Source organism: Clupea harengus, chromosome 12 (genome assembly GCF_900700415.2).
Source record: "Clupea harengus chromosome 12, Ch_v2.0.2, whole genome shotgun sequence".
NCBI lineage: Eukaryota > Metazoa > Chordata > Actinopteri > Clupeiformes > Clupeidae > Clupea > Clupea harengus.
The window spans coordinates 2,402,837-2,422,030 of record NC_045163.1 but is presented as its reverse complement, the minus strand read 5'-3'; the positions used below and the strand labels follow the sequence as shown (position 1 = coordinate 2,422,030).

At 41.7% G+C, this 19,194-nt stretch overlaps 1 protein-coding gene across 1 annotated transcript; it reads left to right on the top strand.

The window, feature by feature from the left end:
• The first annotated feature begins 15,959 nt into the window (after window positions 1-15,959).
• LOC105911472 (sphingosine 1-phosphate receptor 3) lies at window positions 15,960-18,903 on the top strand. Its single transcript, XM_012840271.3, has 2 exons — window positions 15,960-16,492; window positions 17,243-18,903. Exon 2 carries the CDS (start codon window positions 17,413-17,415, stop codon window positions 18,478-18,480), a length of 1,068 nt encoding a protein of 355 aa, XP_012695725.1. The 5' UTR covers window positions 15,960-16,492; window positions 17,243-17,412; the 3' UTR covers window positions 18,481-18,903.
• The last annotated feature ends 291 nt before the right edge of the window (window positions 18,904-19,194 follow it).

Here is a 19,194-nt window from a genome sequence, read left to right as displayed (position 1 = left end):
CCTGTGCTGTTTCTGTTGGACTCTACCCAGGTTCTTACTTCTTTCGTCACACTGACCAAGGCCTTAATTTTCTTTTTCTTTCCTCTGTGTTCTGGGCAGAAAGGCTTCTGCCTTCTCTGAATATGGCCTGGGCAAGAGAGAGAGAGGCTAAAAGAATAATTGTAAGAAAAACAGGCAAAGCTCATGTGTATGTTTGTGGTGTGTGTGTTTGCGAGAGAAAGAGAGAGACAGAGAGAGAGAGAGAGAGAGAGAGAGAGAGAGAGAGAGAGAGAGAGAGATGCATGTAAAACCCATACAGCATTTGGCATATAAAGCATTTTGTTGTGATACAGTTCAAACTGTTCTGAATGTTACTATTACTGCTACTACTACTGAGTCTCCACAGGGTGATCCACCATCTTGTACATTGTGTTACTATTACTGCTGAGTGTACACAGGGTGATCCACCATCTTGTACATTGTGTTACTATTACTGCTGAGTGTACACAGGGTGATCCACCATCTTGTACATTGTGTTACTATTACTGCTGAATCCACACAGGGTGATCCACCATCTTGTACATTGTGTTACTATTACTGCTGAATCCACACAGGGTGATCCACCATCTTGTACATTGTGTTACTATTACTGCTGAATCCACACAGGGTGATCCACCATATTGTACATTGATGAAATATTAGTTTTCTATGTTGCCCCAATAGACGGTTAATTCAGTTACAAAGGAGATTATTATCTTAGAATCTAGACTCTCTTTTAAGGTTAAACATCGTGTATAGCACTACAATTCACAAGCAAAGCTTCTGAGGACTTCATGTTTTTACAGTAACACTGTTGGTTGTGTTTTAATGTGGAGTAATGAGACAGTAAGCTTCAATCCAATATAGTGGCCAGTGTAGGTCAGTACGTATAGCAGTAGTCATCCAAGAAGTGAAACAATCTAGTAATCAGAGGTCAATCAGGAAGATCTCAAAAGAAGTTGGTTTCAGCAACACTAGGACAAAACAAATCATCACAGAAGACATCTTGGTCAATTCCAGAAGCAGAAAACCTCTCGCATTCTGATCGTGTCATCCTCTTCAGCGAAAAGAAGCCCATTCTGATCGTGTCATCCTCCTCAGCGAAAAAGAAGCCCATTCTGATCGTGTCATCCTCTTCAGCGAAAAAGAAGCTCTTTCAGTAGATCAAGTGTGTAACCATAGGGATGACAGATGCATTACCATCAGAATCAGAATCAGGTTTTATTGGCCAAGTAAGTTTGCACAAACAAGGAATTTGACTTAAAGTGACTCTCAGTGTGCTTACACAAAATATACAACACAATACAATACAATACAATACAAACAAACAAACAGTGCAACAGTGCAATGGACTAAGGAGTTTAAGAAAGTATGTACAAGGCGGAATGGCTATATACAGTAGCTGTGAAATGTTGCACAACAGTAGTGCAAAGAAGAAGTGGAGAGTGCGAGAAGTGCAGGGATAAATATATAAATATAAATATATATGCTACAGTGGGTTAGTTGCTCAGTAGTGAGACGGCGAGGGGGAAGAAACTGTTTTTGTGTCTGGAGGTTTTGGCGAACAGTGATCTGTAGCGTCTACCAGAGGGGAGGAGTTTGAATAATTTGTGTCCGGGGTGTGAGGGGTCTGCAGTGATTTTTCCTGCCCGTTTCCTGACTCTGGAGGTGTACAGGCCTTGGATGGTGGGCAGGTTGGCACCGATGATCTTTTCTGCAGACCTGACTGTCCGTTGGAGTCTGTTCTTGTCCAGTTTGGTGGCCGATCCAAACCAGACAGTGATTGAAGTGCACAGAACAGACTCTATGACTGCGGTGTAGAACATGATCAGCAGATCCTGAGGCAGGTTGTACTTCCTAAGCTGGCGCAGGAAGTACATCCTCTGCTGGGCCTTCTTGATGATGGTGTTGTTGTTGGGTTCCCACTTCAGGTTCCGGGAGATTGTGGATCCCAGAAACCTGAAGGATTCCACAGCCAACACAGTATTGTTGAGTATGGTGAGGGGGGGCAGTGCTGGGGGGCTCCTCCTGAAGTCCACTGTCATCTCCACGGTTTTAAGCGTGTTCAGCTCTAGGTTGTTGCGACCGCACCACAGGACCAGCTGTTCAACTTCCCGCCTATATGCAGACTCATCATCATCACGGATGAGGCCGATGACTGATGTGTCGTCTGCAAATTTTAGGAGTTTAACAGATGGGTCTCCTGAGGTGCAGTCGGTTGTGTAGAGGGAGAAGAGCAGTGGGGAGAGCACGCATCCCTGAGGTGCACCAGTGCTGACTGACCGGGTGCTGGATGTTGTTTCACCCAGCCTCACCTGCTGCTTCCTGTCTATCAGGAAGTTTGTGATCCACTGACAGGTGGAGGCAGGCACAGTGAGCTGGGTGAGTTTGGTGAGGAGGACTTCTGGAATGATGGTGTTGAACGCCGAGCTGAAGTCCACGAACAGCATCCTTGCATAGGTCCCTGGGGAGTCGAGGTGTTGCAGGATGTAGTGCAGCCCCATGTTGACTGCATCATCCACTGACCTGTTTGCTCTGTAGGCAAACTGCAGAGGGTCCAGCAGGGGGCCTGTGATGCCCTTCAGATGGGTCAATACCAGTCTCTCAAAGGATTTCATGACCACAGACGTCAGGGCGACGGGCCTGTAGTCATTCAGTCCAGTGATGGAGGATTTCTTGGGAACCGGGATGATGGTGGAGCGTTTGAAGCAGGAGGGGACTTCACACAGCTCCAGAGATCTGTTGAAGATCCGTGTGAAGATACCATGCAGATATGTGTGCATTGTAGCTTCAGATAGCCAACAGTGCCCACCCATCTCCATCCAAGACAACACTGTTAGGAATCTGGGTGAAATCTGCACTTGTTTATGGAAGCCCCGATTCGCATGTGATTTTAAAAGAATTGAAAACTTAACTCATTAATATGAGATTTTATCTTATTTCAATATATTAAGTCGTAATTTCAAGATATATAAATAATGAAATAACAGGATGCTATCTTGAAATGACGATGATTATCCTGTTATTTTGAAATAATAACTCATTATGTATATTTCAAGATAAGAACTCATTATGTTAAACGTTGCATTAATATTGGTATCAGAGGGAATTTTACATACACACTCCAGGCTCACTGTTTATTGAGTTTAAAATGATGTAAGATATGACATTAATAGGTTATCATGAATAGTGTAAAACTGTGTATTCTATGGATTCATACTCGACTTATACATAGCCTATATTGGCAATTAACATACCGTAAATCTTCAAATTGTGGCCGGGGCTTTTATTTACTTAGGCTGCACAGCGCACCGGCCTATATTTGGGGCAGGCCTTTATTTCTTACTTATTATATGGCTCTTCAGAATGCTCCAAAAAGTTCTGTTGATTTGAATGGGGTACCCCAACGTTAGCAGGTCTATAATTTCTTGATATTCACCACTGCGAAAAGTTAATGACCGTTGTCATTGGCAACGGGTTTTGTGCTTCTAATTCACATCTTTCATATCATTCCGCAAGAAGTCCGGTCATTTAACGTAGCGGAAAGTCATTGTAACTTGAAGTCAACAAGTAATGGGTTGCTATGCAACACCTGGAACGTTAAAGATCTATTAGCCTGAAGAAAAAAATAATCTTAGCGGAAATCACGAAACGGCAACAAAATCATTAAAAAGAGGAATGTCTTCTATCGTTAGGCAAGTAACTGTATAATAACAAATTCGCCTTGTAGGCTGAAACATTTCTTTTTTTATTGCAAACAGCCATGAAATTTGCCAACAACATTAAACATGGGGAGAACACAGTATTTATGAAATGCATTCAATTAAATTGTGATGTCTGCTTTGTGCTGATGGACTGATGCTGGTAGGCTACAGTAAAATAGGCTACCGGTACCTTTTTTTACCCCCGGCTTGTATTCGGGGCCCGGCCTTTATTTGTCCGCATCGACTACGCCCCCGGCTACTATCTGAAGCCCGGCCTCTAATTGAATCCCGGTCTTTATTTGAAGATTTACGGTAATTGCTAAAAATGACCAATTGCAGCCAAACTGTTCAAAAGAGGATAACACTGACGGATGTGACAGGTCAGTTGTCCTGGAAACACATGTGAGACTTCTTGGATCTTCTCTTTCATGTTTTGATTGCACACACAGAAAGGACAGCTAGAGGACTATGAGGAGCAATTTATTGAATTTTACAAAAAGGGCATCGCAAGGGCATGATTGCAAAATACACCAGAGCACAAAGTTTACAATTGAGAATCCATTTACTAGCAAGTAGTTTCCTGTCTACTTCTGCTCATTCACTACCTCACTGTTTACTGAAGATCTGCAAGGAATTTTTTGGTGAGCACAACTTTGTGCTGATTTGATTTTACACAGATCATTTTAGCTGGTCTATTCCTTCAACAACCACAGATGCAGTTAACCTCTTCTTGAGCAGGGATGGATCAGATTTATATTAAGTGTATCAATTGGTTATCCAAAAACAGCACACAAAATGCAGTAGTATGGTGTTAGATTTGGGTGAATATCATATATCAGACACAATATAACCCCCACAAACTAGTTTGCATAGCACAAGGCCACAGCCATCAGGCTTGGCGCCTGACCTTTTGTCTATGTTGAGGAGCCATCAGACATGGTTCCTGGCTTTTGAGTGTCTTGGAGCCAGAGCTATTAGACTCTCTAGACTCTAGGTTTGTTCTAAGCTAGACATCCCCTTTTGACCTCCAGACACACCCATTCCCTCCCCTACACACATATGTTAATTCTACAATATAAAATGTCTGTATTTTCTGTAATGTATGAGAAGAAAAAGAAGAAGAAGACCAACCCGTTGGCAGCAGACGTGCCTAGTGCATGCTCGTGTTGTGTCGATGTGACCGTGGCTAGTGGCTGAATAAACACATTATTTCGCTAAGCCGTCTTCTACAAGTCTGTTATTCCTGAACAAGCTAACTTGAACCAAGCGTGGGCATTCGACGAATTCGCCGGAGAACAGCACATTCTTTCAATTCAAAAGTAAACCACGGCCAAGGAGCGCTACTGGTACAACACCAAGTGAGCAGTGTTAGTAGGGTCAACATTTACTTGCAAAATTGGGCTACTTTAGAAACATAGTTGTATTTCTAAAACAACATTTGGTATATGCTGTTGTTCAGGGTGCTATTAGTCAACTTCCTAAGGTGTCTACTGGCGCAGAGAAGAGCGAGAAGAATTAGAGTTGTGATGTTCTCATCAAACTGGGCTACTCTAGGAACAAGTTTGCTTTAGTTTTAAACAAGTTTTACTGACAAATATTCCATCTCAAATGAAAGGCAAAGTCAATGCAGAAAGCATTTAAGGCTTACAGGGAATACGATTGATTTTATACTTTCCCTCGGCTGAAAGCTTTCCATTTGGAGTCACTGCCAGCTCCTCCATCTGCAGCCAGGTTCTGGGATGAGGCAATTAAAGTACAGAGACCACAAGTGCATGGGGGCCCAGGGGAGTCTGCAGAAGGCCACTTTATGCAGGAGTAATGAAATGCATTCTGGGAGAGAGCACTGCCCTTATACAGCTTAACAAATGTGGTGGATGACCCTAAGCAGTATTTATTAAAAAGCCCCTCAGGTCATTTAACTGTTCCGCAACATTTTGTAAATAAACTGTAAATAAATAAATGCTGTTAGACAAAATACTTGTGTGACTTCAGAAATGTAAATGGCAGAGAAGTTTAAATTATAACCACAAGATATCTCGGGCAATTTGACAAACCAACATTTTCCATACAGCCTAGACAAGGTACTGATTACTGAATAACTATTTCTAACTCAGTGTCTAACTGACTCTCTTTTCCCCCTTCTCTATCTGTGAAATGGTAAAAGGATTGGCTGTCTCCCTCTTAAATATAGACAAATGGTCTGATACAAAACGATAAAGTTATTGCAAGCTACTACAAAACACTTCAATTCATCACCATTTTCAACACAATCTGATGGCACTCCAGTATGTTTTGATATGATTCAGTGTACCAATAATTCTAAGTATCTGAGTTTGGAGCGTGGTATATTATTATGTGATATCCCTTTAAATTTGGACATTATCTTGAAACTATACCACCGGGAATGGTGCTAAATTTCTTGAAGCCATATTGAATGCAATTCTGACTTATTCAAAATTATATTTTTTGTCATTGCATTTGATGTACTGTATATCACTAAGAATATCTGGGGATATACTTCAGGCCAAACTGAGACTTTCACTGAAGGTGAAAATCATGTTAGGAAATACAGCAAGATGCAAGATGTGTCATCTGAGTGTCTGGCAGAGTCCCACAGTCGTGTTGAGGTGGAGCCTCTGAAGGATTCATCCCACGAGTCTGGAAGCTGTATTTAATGCTGTACTCACTACCAGCTGTGTTATTCTGTTGAGATGACATGCTTGAGACTGAAACACAACTAATTTTTCTGCGTCTCGATCGAAATCCTTAAATGGCATAGCGAGTCTTTGGTTCAGCCAGCTCCTACAAATATGCAATTACAAGAAACCTCTGCCTTTAATTCACTCTCCCCCCTATTTTTGAAGCCCACACCCTATGAATCTGGGCTGGGGCAAACTGTTCAGCCACACTCTCTGTTTTGTGGTGAGTGGACATCAGTAGACACTGTCCTGACTAGAATGTATGAACGAAGACAGTCAGAACAACTAAGAGGGTGTTTGATGACAGTGACTGGTAGTTTTGTGGCTCTGCCGCAACAGGAAACATGAGACAGCCAGCATGGTGTACCATGTCTGGTTTTGAAATACCTACTTTAAGAAATATTATGCAAGTTTGGTGTACAGATAAGCTTTGAATTAATTTAAACATGTAGAAGTCCTACAACATAAGCATAAATAAAAGGATTATAACCAACCAGTATGATTTCATATTTGCAAATTATGGCACAGACATGTACACAGACATTAAGCAATTTAATAGATCAGTTTCTCAGAACAAGTATGTATTGAAAAATCTATGAATGCCTATTTTAAAAGACCAGAACATTGACTTGGAAAGTTCCCCTTCTCCATTTCAGCCTCCAGTTTCAATTTCAGCATAGCAATTTAATGAATGGCCATTTGTGCAGGTGCATCAGCAAAACATAATTAGTTCAACCCAGAGTGGCACTCTTGGACAATTTTATAAAGTAAGTGTACTATTTAGACTAAAGTAGTGGTTCTGCCTAGGTTCACCCCCTACCCCCCAACACATACCACCATCGAAGTTTACTTGACTGGTTGATGAACACATTTGAGACAATTTGGATGTTTCGTCGTTTCTGCGACCAGTGTGTCCATGTCAACGCGAATAAAAAAAATAAGTTTTGCACATATTACAAGCCCGAAACACGTTTCCGCAACATCAAAATAGTATAGAAAAAAAAACATTCCGACACTGCGCGCTTTCGAAACAATGAAATATGTTCATCCTCCAGTAAGTAAACTTCGATGGTCTTTCAGCTTTCAGACCAGAGAGCGCGCTGTAAAGGATCAGTGAGAATTTGGACTGAAAATGTAATAGTTGCTTCTATCAGTCTTTCATGTTCCAATCTGATTATTCATATTGTCGGTAAAGTATTTTAATCGAAATGTATGACCAGACAATAAGCTTGCTTGCAATAAAACGTCTTTAGCAAACTAGCTCGGGATTAATAAAGTATCCATCTATCTATCTATCTAGCTAGATGGCTAGCTAACGTAACTAGCTAACCATAAATGCTGCTCAGTATTGAATAGAATTACCTTGTTTGACTGACTTATCAATGACCAAATTGTGGTAAATATGCAAGAAACCTATTAATGATCTGGTTTATATCTGTATGTAGTAAACTAACAACCAGAAGAGCTTCAGGATGGCTCTGTGTAAGCAGCTGGCTGAAGTTGGGAAGGAGCAAGCATCCACCTCCAGGGAGGCAGCTGTTGGGGGAGCCACTGCTTCTCTGCCACCAGAGCCACAGGGGAGGCCTGCACCATGTTACCCGGCAGTCGTCTTTGAGCTCTCTGATGATCCCTCTCTGAAAGCCACCAAGGGGAGGAGAAAATGTGTACAGTGTAAGTCCAGCACTATATACAAGTGTGAGGTTTGTGATGTGCCCCTGTGCACAATTCCAGGGCGGATGTGCTTCACAGAGTGGCATAAAGCCAAGGACAGTCAGCGTGCCTGATTTTTTTTGTAAATAGTTCTTTTTTTGTACATATTTGTAAATAGTTCTTGTTTTTGAAGTTCATTTTTCCTTTGCCTCCTAAAATCTACCCCTCGTCCACGTCGTCGCGATAAGGCATTGAACATTCCATATTTAAAATATCTTAATAAGTAGTGAAGTAAACGTGTCTGCCTCACATAATGCAGAAGTTTGTTTTTGAGAATAACATAAATCACATTTAATATAACAGCCTTCTTCCTGTGGCGGGAATTTGTTTATGTCCTAGCTGTGACAACGCGATTACAGGCGGTAAGTAGGGAAATCTACTGTATAGAGATATTTCTGCTTAGTAGTCGATGCAGATTATAATGATGCAGATTATAATTCTTATAAAGAATTGTGAAGTTTTAATGAAATATGATTGCTGCCATCCTCTTTCTCCACAACAACATGGATTATCGATGGTTGGACTATGTAGATAGTTTTATAATGTACGTTGCGTGCACTTAAAGTTTTCAAGAAAAAAAAAAGATCTTCAATGGTAAGACTTGTTTGTTGTGCCTCCTCTGGTGTAGCATATAACGTGAATTTTTATTTAGGCATAGCCGATGCCTGGCGTGTGTAATGTGTAGTCTATTTCATTCCGTGAATAATTGATTTTAAATATGCTTATTTGCCCTCTTGTGCGCGCTTGTGCGTTTAACAGCGCTTGTTTGTGTGAGCAAGTGCATTTATCTGTTGATGCCCCAGTTTAATAAAGGCTATTCGTAAAAAACGTACGTAAATGTGTCATTAGTATTAGTTGAGACATTGACTCCGTCGGGCTCGGGTCGGGTTTGGACAAAATATTTGAATGGCTGTCGGTCTCGGGCCGGGCTCGGGCACTACTCTGTCGGACGCGGGCCGGGCTCGGACAGAAACATTCGGCCCGATCCACCCTCTACATTACATGTGAGGCATTTGTAATTGTTCTGGCTAACGGGGCTCTGGTGTGGACGTTTTTTCATTTTGATTTTATTTTACGAAAGACTGAGACCACTGGAACAAACATTAGGACAGGCTACCTCAGTCTAAGTACAAAACCACAAAAACATACGTACATGATAATGTCCTTCTATACGGATTTGGATAGGTTGGAGAGGCTATAGACCATCATGAATCAGGAAATGTATGTGTTAGTTTCCTAGGACATTCAAAACCCAGTTCTACACTGAAAAAAGAAATAGGGTTTTTTTTCTGACAAATCCTTACTTTTGCTGCTCTGAAATGTAAACTAAAATGACATCTTAAAACACTTTAACTAATTGCAGTTTGTTGGCCCAAGTGTCTTCTTTAATTTAAGCCATGAATGGTTATTATGCAATGTGTCTGATTATTCATATTGTCAGTATGGTATTTTAATCGAAATGTATGACCAGACAATAAGCTTGCTACTTAACTCTATGACCCCTCCTATGGAGCTAAAACAGAGACTTGTAAGTCTTAAAATAGAACATGGACATTGATACACTGAAATAATTTTTGGGCACTATTATTTTTAACAATTAACAATCATTTTTGCTGTCTGTTCTGTGTGTGCCCTCGAAAAACTGTCTCTGTAGATGAGAAAAAAAAACACCATAGCCCTGAGTCATACACTTACAGCCAATCAACATGTTGTTTCAGGAATACAGAAGGCAGGGGTGTCATTTGATTGGCTTTTGAGCTCAAATATCAACAACCTTTCACCAGATTTGCAGACTACCTTTAGCTTTAACTGCTTTCATAATGAGTAAAACACCTTCTTATTTTTCATGGTCCAAACATATGGATGTAACCCTAGATAGAACGTTTATGTCAACAGTCTGCGTGTGGTGTTATGGTTGCTATTAATGTCATTCTAATACAGTATGAGGTCATTCTCGAAACCCCCTAACATAGTCTTGCTGTGCGCTGCTTCTCCCCACCCTTCCTTCCTGCCGCCGCCCTCCATCACCATCAGGATCACTTGGGAGGAGCAGACCTAATTGGTGAGTGTGCTGGTGTGGTCCTCTCCTTCAGCTACCTGTCACACCAAACCCATACCCTCACCCAGTGCTCATGATCACTGAACAAACACCACCAGTGTCTGCCAAACCACTGCCAGTGGGGGGGTCAGTGTCATGTTCCTCTGACTTCAACACACGTTTTATTCTACTGTACCTAATGGAGATCATTACCAAACACTGTTAATGACTGAAGAATATAAGCAGGAACATGGCTTTTTCATGGCTTTTCTGTGTTCTGTGTAACTTAGATTATTAAGTGCCACTTAGTCTACATATGTACAAGAGCATGTTTAGACCAGAAGTGATAAGCTTCTTCCGACCTTGTGCAAAACTGCCATCCTTGCAATTCAGGGAGCCTCGGACGCCAGAGATCTACCACGTGGTTATCCCTGCTGAATGCTAAACTTCTGTCTATATAAACCTTGTGCGATGTGTTTATCAGGGCCTCACTTTCAGCCTTGTGCTGGGAGTGAGCCCGATTGCAATTGTTGTTTGTCTAATAAATATACTTATATGCAGCTCCGGAGTCCTCCGGTAACTAGGGTGAAGGTTTTCACCTAACAGTACCTTTACCCTTTTTCTTAAACGGGGCTTGCTATTTTGGCATTGTAGGACAGCTGATTCTGAATGGATTCAACCAATTCTCAATAGATATATGAATGGATTTCAACAGCAACACATAGTGCACACACACACACACACACTCTCACACATACACAATCCCCCAAAAAAGGGCCTGGTGCAGACCAACAGAGCTTATTTCAAGGTAAATCCTACTGTTATAGCTGTTATAGCTGTTATACTGTTATAGCATTGGTTTGGGTCTTGGCTTTGGTTTGTGGTCCCTTACACTGATCAGACATCCAATATTTTATGGCTCCAATTGTGTATAACCTCACATCTGCTGTTAAACAGGAGAGCTGGTGTGTGGTGACATTACCTACAGGAAGGCCCTGCATGGTACATTAAACTCAAGACATACGCAAGTCATATTTATCATCAATGGCAGTCATGGACCATCACTAGACAGTACCTTCACAACAGTATTTTCCCTCCTAATCTCTAGGCTGTCGGGGTCCCTCATGCATCATGCCTGCAACGTCTCCTTCCTCTTTTCGCTGCCATTTCTCTGATGCATGGCTATTGTAATGTTTTGAATCTGTTTACCAACTTGTCTCTCTTTTTCTTCTCTCCCTATAGTGCTTGCAATGCTGATGGCTGTGGCCATTACCCTCTACCATCATAACTTATCGTTACACATACATATACAAGGCAACCGTAAGGTTACATATACATATACAAGGCAACCTTCTAAGATACCTGATACTGATTCCCTTAAAACGTCCCCTGCTCTTCCTACTGCCCACTCCCCCCTAACTGTTGTGCCCACTGTGCTACTACACATTGCATACAATGCATCACACACATATATTGATAGCCAGCCTACCTACTCATTACTTGGCTAATGTTTACCATCATAAGCATCCGGTCAAGCAACTTAATGATAGTAGGACCATTAAGTAAGGCTATTATTTTTAATGCTGGCTGCTGTCTTTCTTTCCCCTGCAACTTTGATCTTCCATCTGCTTTGCCCCCCCCCCGGATTGCAAAAACAGGCAAAACAAAATGCAAATTGAATTAAAAGCCATATAGCAGAGACGTGACGCAGAAACAGACTTGGGAACAGAGACCACAGACTGACAAAGAGAACTGAACAAGACAGTGGGAAACAGGAGGCACACATCATAACAGGTAACAGGGGAGAACTGAACAAGACAGACAGTGGGAAACAGGAGGCACACATCATTACAGGTAACACGTGAGGGGCAGGGGCAGAAGCACATGGAAACCATTCATAAACAAAAGCACATGGCAAAGGGAAACAAAAACATGTGTATGTACAAGAGAAGCAGATAGAGAAAAACAGGAACACAGACACAGGTGGAAGTCCTGAAAGTAGCAGTAAACTGTTTTATGGTATACTGTGCCAACACAGTAGTTGACGTGTGATATAAGTTGGTCATCTCTGAACATGTAGGCCATGTACAGTAACACTCCCGAGAGAGAAAAGCTTGTGCTTCAGCCTGTGTATATCAGTTGTAAAGCTGAGATAAGATATGCAACTACCTATTTATGGGCAAATCAACATCATACACACCTTCCACTATAAGAAGCTAGTCACTGAGGCATTGTTTGAAACAAATTAGATTTACTCGTCACAAAAACAATACTGAGGGTCCTAATTTGAAAGGCTGTGAACTCTGCATTAGGCGTTGTGACGTCTTGATACTGCTCAACTAGAGCAACATCAAAAGGAGTGGACGAGCAGAATGGCTATTCACATGTATTGCACACACAGTCAAGTCTCAAGTCAAGTCAAATGGAAAGAGAAAGAAAGTATATTCTGAGCCTCACAGGAAACCTGTGCAGAACAGCTCAAATAGGTGTGATGTGCTCACACTCAGAGAGTGGAGAGCGATGCCTGCTTAATACATGAGTAGAGTGCACTACAACAGTCCAGTCTAGAAGCAATTATTCTATGTTGATCAAATGAAGCACTAACCACAGAATTGATTTGTCAATCCCTTTTTAAACTGTAGTCAAAAAACTTCACAGCAGGCTTTTTGTATGGTGTAAGGCTGGGTGTAAGTGGACCAAGTACACTGCTAGTGCCGACACTAGCAGTTGGGAAACCAAAGATAATCACCTCTGTCTTGTTTTCATTACATTTGAGGAAGCTTGTTCCCCATATTTTATATTCTCAAGGCCTTCAAAAGAGGGGCTGTAGATCATCATGACCAGGCAGATAAATCTGAGTGTCATCTGCATAGCAGTGATGAAAGATCCAATGCTTTCTAAATATTTGGCCGAGGGGCAATAGATAGAGTGAGAACAGAAGGGGACCTAGAATGGAACATTGTCAGAAGGACGGCTACAATAGAGTAGACAGACAGGTCAAATGTATACAGTATGTCTTCATAACAAGGGACATTATGATACATGCTGTGATGACAAGCACACTTGTGACTTGTTTGATTCAGGTCCAACACATCAGTGCATTTTAAGAAAATATTTACTGTTAATTGTTAAATTGTCATTGTGTAACGATTAAATACGTTGTGTTTAAATGATAACAGCCTAGCACATTTCACTGTTCAAAGTGATCATTGCCATGGCCTCCACATTATTTACCATGTACGGGCCTAATAACCCAGCTAAAAAGTTACTTTCTATGTATGTAGAATATAGTGGGAAGATAAGTGAAGAGGTTAGTAGTGATGCGTGGCATAATTCCTGTTTTCTGTTTACTTAGTGGAGAAAAAAAATGCATGCTATATATTGACCAACGATCCCAGCAAAACTCCAACAGAAAATTTGAGAAAAGTGTTGATCCCACAACGACTCGCAATAATTCGCTTCTTTTCAGGAAACAGCACAGAAATCCGTGAAACACACATGCTCACATACTGAATACTATCAGAGTCTGCCTAAATTAATTCCCTCCAAGTTCAAGGAGGTGTGTGACAGTAAAAAGTGAATGACCGGGAAGAAAATGTACTGGCTCATCTTTCTATAATACTTATGTTGCATTCTCAATTTGAAATGACGTTGAAACAGCACATATAATCAGATAGATCTGACTGTGAGGCGAAATACAGTAAATATAGACTGGGCATCTGCCTTGTCTGCCTAATGATTAATACGGCGCTGGTCTGGCTGGAAAGCTCCAGATGTCAATGATGTACCTGGGCCTGAAGGTGCATAGGCACATCCCCATACATGTCAGGGTTGAAGGGTCAAATCCCTGTGGATTGGAAACCGGCTTAAATGTTTTTGGGTGCTGCAGCTGCTAGCAGAGCGGTTTTCACAAGACTTGGATTACCATATCATCAAGACTTGGATTACCATATCATCCAGGCATCACTTGGCATTCACCATTTTCTTAAGTGTTATAGATTACTGCCAGTTGATATACAGACCTTCTGAGCTCAAAGAAAATGGAAGAGAAACCCTGAGTACATAAACACAAAAAGCTTTTTATATGCTATAGAATAAACAATTTACTAACCTCAACCGTACATTTTACGTAACGGAAAGTCATTGTAACTTGGAAGTCAGAAAGTAATTGGTTGCTACGCAACACCTGAAACACATTGTGACGTGAGAAGACTTGAGAGCTCGACAAAACTACGTTTTTTCTATTTACAAGTACCATTTCTTTTCATTTACAAAATGAAAGGAGAGAAAAATGCCATATAATAAACAACTTACTAACCTCGACATTCTGTGAAACAAGGTCATAATCAAAATCCTCCAGTGCAATGATTGAGTATAGACCAGCTAGTTACCACAGCCAAAACTGGATTAAGAATTTTTACAGGGAGCCACCCATCGGTAAGATGGGTGGCTCCCTGTAAAAATTCTTAATCCACTTTTGGCTGTGGGAGAGACAACCCGTCCAGCTAGCATCCTTCTGGTAATACAGCAGGATTCCTGGGCTTCACACCTACCGTCCTGCCAACAGAGATACGAGTCTTGGGTGGTAACCTATCCCTCACAAGATGCTCAGTCATGGGCTGGAAGGTGGCTGCACTGTTCAGCCTTAGTGTGGCAACTATATCTGGGATAGACTCGCCTTTCCATCTCTCCAGATTGGACAAAAGTTAAAAAAAACTGACTGCTGTCCTCCTGACCTGTAACATCCGGCTGACCCACAACAGGCCAGAAAAAATCATTTGACTTGAACTGTCTGATAAGAGGCTTTAAAACCAATGTGTGCCTTAAGTCAACAGATCCACCTGCCCCTGAACAATCAACACTGGGACTTCTTAATGGAATCCATACATCTCAATAGCCACAATCACCCAGCGCACTGCTTACCTCCTCAGCCATTCGGGACGATGTCATCACGGGCCGGACACTCACTTGGCAACACAGCTGCTTCCCTCAGACGTGGCACAACATCTGCACTAAACGTGGTTGCCATCGAATCCAACATTCCCTTTAATTGAACCTTGCCCTGCACCAACTCTGAAGTGTAAATCAAACTGTCGCTCTGAGCAGCTCTCATAGTGCTCTGCATGACTACCTTACTCGACTGCTCCAGACTATATCATCATTCACACTGGAGGGTAAACTAAAATGCCTGCCTCTGCCCTCCTCCGGCGGCTCTCTAGTCTCCCTGACACAGCTTATCGGCTGTCCCGACTGCAGCAGAGAGGCCAGCATGACCCGCGCTCTGTGGCCTACCCTCACACTGTGAACGTGTGTGCTCAGGACTGAAACACAAAAAGCACAATTGATGCAATCTACAGTGAGCATTGGTAGTATGGTAAGCACCCTAACAGACCTCACACATGTAAGTACGCTTCACACTCTGCCTAGGCCGACTATTGCGGGTCTCTTGAGCATTGCACACCAATGCCCTCTCCAGCATGCCCAGTAACCTGTCCAGTGTGGTACCCCCTGCAGCTAAGCTACCCAGCTTGCCGTACAGATGTGACAGCAGAAGCGGTGTGCTGCTGAGATACGTAGAAGTAGTTGCCTTGAAATCTACTATGCAGCAGGAAGTGCCATTCTTTTTTTTTTTAAATAAAAAAGTTAATAATTTGAACATGGTCTTTGGTCCCTTTCAGATTGACCGTCAATCTGCAGCTGTGAGGATTGGTTTGGGTGATGACACAGAAGAAGCACTCTCATTTTGACCGTCAATCGGCAGCTGTAAGGATTGGTTTGGGTGATGACACAGAAGAAGCACTCTCATTTGAAACTTGAAGGCAGCAGCACATACAGGAGGTTAAATGCCACCAAAGTGATGTGCATAAAGTTGAGGAAGAGCAGAAAGTCATATAGGCCTTTTCCATAAAAGGATGTTATGGTACTCTTTCTGCTGCTCGCTATACTTATTTATTTTCTTTAAGTAAGTCTAAGTCTACCTTATAGTCTGTCCTATTACTAAATTTAATTTCTTGTAGTACAAATCCGCATTTTTTACGTATAGGGTAATCTTCCAAAAGGTTTTCTGTACTATGTCAATCGCCCCTCCTGGTGAGGGAGGGCTGTGACGCCCTAACCCTTGTGTCGGAAATGGGAGGGAGTCATATGCAGAGAGCTGATAATCGTGAGAAGAACAAATGCGCACGTAACTCTGCTAGAAAGAGCATGAATCCATGACCAAGCATCTTGTTCGTTCGGATCGGGCAAATGAACGGATTAATTAATGATAATTAAGAGGTAATGAATCCCGCCACACAAGTCGATTCAATCTTTCATCTTAAAAGGTGAGTTCTCGAAATGTTTTTTTTAATTTTTTTTTAATCTGGTGTGAGTATCATTATAATATACTGAGTCATGGAGAATTTTGAAGTGGTAGCAAGGTGCTATTTTGGTGCATTGTGCTTGAACCGCGGAAATTCAAACTTTTAATTTAACAAAAGGAATATATTTTATGAGATATATTTATTCATAAGTTAACAGGCTAGCTTAAATTATAGCCAAGTAAATAGTTTATATAATTTTTGCAACAGTTGGAAAGAAAATCTATGATATTAGCCAACATTTAGGCTATTCTAAAAAGTTTATTGTCGTGAAAACAGTTGGTGTAGGCTAAAATAAACAATTTTGTTTATTAGCTTTATCTGATATGCTCCCGCCTTAAAAAATCGACTATGTTTATTATTATTATAATTGTTATTGTTGCTATAGTTATTATTGAGATTATATTATGTGCTTAATGGCACACTCCTCGATTCTGGAAAAGGATATTTCAACTCAACAGCCAATCAAATACATCCCTTCCATCAGTGCTCCTGAAGCTGTGTTGTTGAATGACTGGATAGGGTAGTGATAGTGTATTTAGTGTAGTTATAGTGTGTTTCTCGGTCCGAGACACTTTGTTTCCCATTTACAGAGCCAGGGATGTGATTACGAATTCGCTGAAATTGACAAAAAAAAGTGTATTGTAATGGACGACTCTGTCTTCAATTTGCATGTTGCTTTGGGTAAAAGTAGTGTCTCTTTTTTTTCTCAAGGTGGAACATCTTTTGGCTAAACATAAAGGTGATGACCACCGCGGAGCACTTTCCAAACTGTCCTGACTACAGCCAGGTTCTTCACCATTCCCACCTCTCGTAGAAGACCAGCACTCTGCCGAAGGGTTTGTGCGCCACCATACTGCCCTCTGCCGACTCATTCCAGAAAGATGAACCATCAGATATATATACACTACAATTACACTGGTAAACTGGATAATCGCAAGGAAAAGTTAAATGGGACAACTGATCCAAAAATTATCACCTTCCTCATCATCTGTTGTGTGATTGTCTTAGAAAACGTCGTTGTTCTGGTGGCAATATGGAAAAATCATAAACTCCATAACAGAATGTATTTCTTCATCGGAAATCTAGCCTTGTGTGACCTTCTGGCGGGTGTAGCCTACATAGTGAACTTGTTAATGTCTGGAGAGAAGACGCTTCAACTATCGCCGGAATTGTGGTTCTTACGGGAGGGGAGCATGTTTGTGGCACTGGGCGCTTCCATTTTCAGCCTGCTAGCAATTGCAATTGAGAGACATTTAACTATGATCAAGATGAGACCATATGATGCCAAGAAAAACTACAGAGTTTTCTTACTTATAGGCACCTGCTGGCTGATTGCCATTTTACTGGGAGTTTTACCCATCCTCGGTTGGAACTGTCGTGAAAACCTCCCCGACTGTTCCACTATCTTGCCTCTCTACTCAAAGAAATATGTGGCTTTCTGCATCACAATCTTTATGGCCCTTTTGCTTGCAATATCAGTGCTGTACGCTCGCATCTACACGCTGGTAAAGTCTAGCAGTCGTAAAGTCACCATGCATAGCAACTCAGAGAGATCAATCGCGCTTCTGCGTACTGTTATCATAGTGGTCGGCGTTTTCATCGCCTGCTGGACTCCTATTTTCGTTCTATTGCTAGTTGACGTGGCGTGCGAGCATCGCCGCTGTTCCGTGCTGCTCAAGGCCGACTGGTTCATCGGCTTGGCTATGCTCAACTCGGCCATGAACCCAGTCATATACACCCTAGCAAGTAGGGAAATGCGCCGCGCGTTTTTCTGTCTAGTGTGTGGTTGTCTCACCAAAGGCAATTCTTCCAGTGCCAAACCAGTATCGGAGCCGAGTCGGAGCAAGTCCAGTACCAGCCACAGGCCAAACGACCAGGAAAATCCAAAGGTCATTGTGCAGCAGAGCCCGACATCTCAGGGGCAGCTTCCGTTGGAGAGGAATGTTTAGCGGCTACTGAGTGGAGATCTCATTTATCATACCTCATTATCTATCTTAAGAGAATGTCACAAACATTGCACATGCATCTGAAGACTGCAATTAGTCTCAGATTTAGATCAGGTAAAGCCACACCTGAGTGTGTCTTGCACATGAAATGACTATTGTCTATATTTGGTTTTGCATTTGACAAGAGCCCTTGATCCTTGGGTAAATGATGGATCTGTAAAGTTGGTAATGTACTGTATCTGTCAGTATACACAGGAATAATTATGTCATTGTAGCCTACTGTAGCGTAGGCCTGTGTCTTCCACTATTTTAGCATGCATAATATTTACCTGAATCCTATGCCTTGAATAGGACTGAAGCATTCATTACAATCATTACAGGTCTCAGATAACTGATGACTAGTTATGTTGGCCTCAAAAAATGATACCATTTACCATAATTTTGGCTCTTAAACTTGTGGCACCGTCTGTTATTATTGGTGTTGTTGTTGTCGATGATGTTGTTACTGGTGTCACCAGTGTAAAGACCACTGTGGCAGTGAGAAGGATGACAGCAAACCGAAGGTCACATTCACAGTTTTATTGCCAACAGTCATACAGAAAGATGATAACTCATACAACTGAAAATTAAACATGTAAACATTGTTTGGACTTAACTTTCTGTTTGTTTGTATTTCTTTGTTTGTCTGTCCAAACTTCCTGTTATCCACTGGACTAT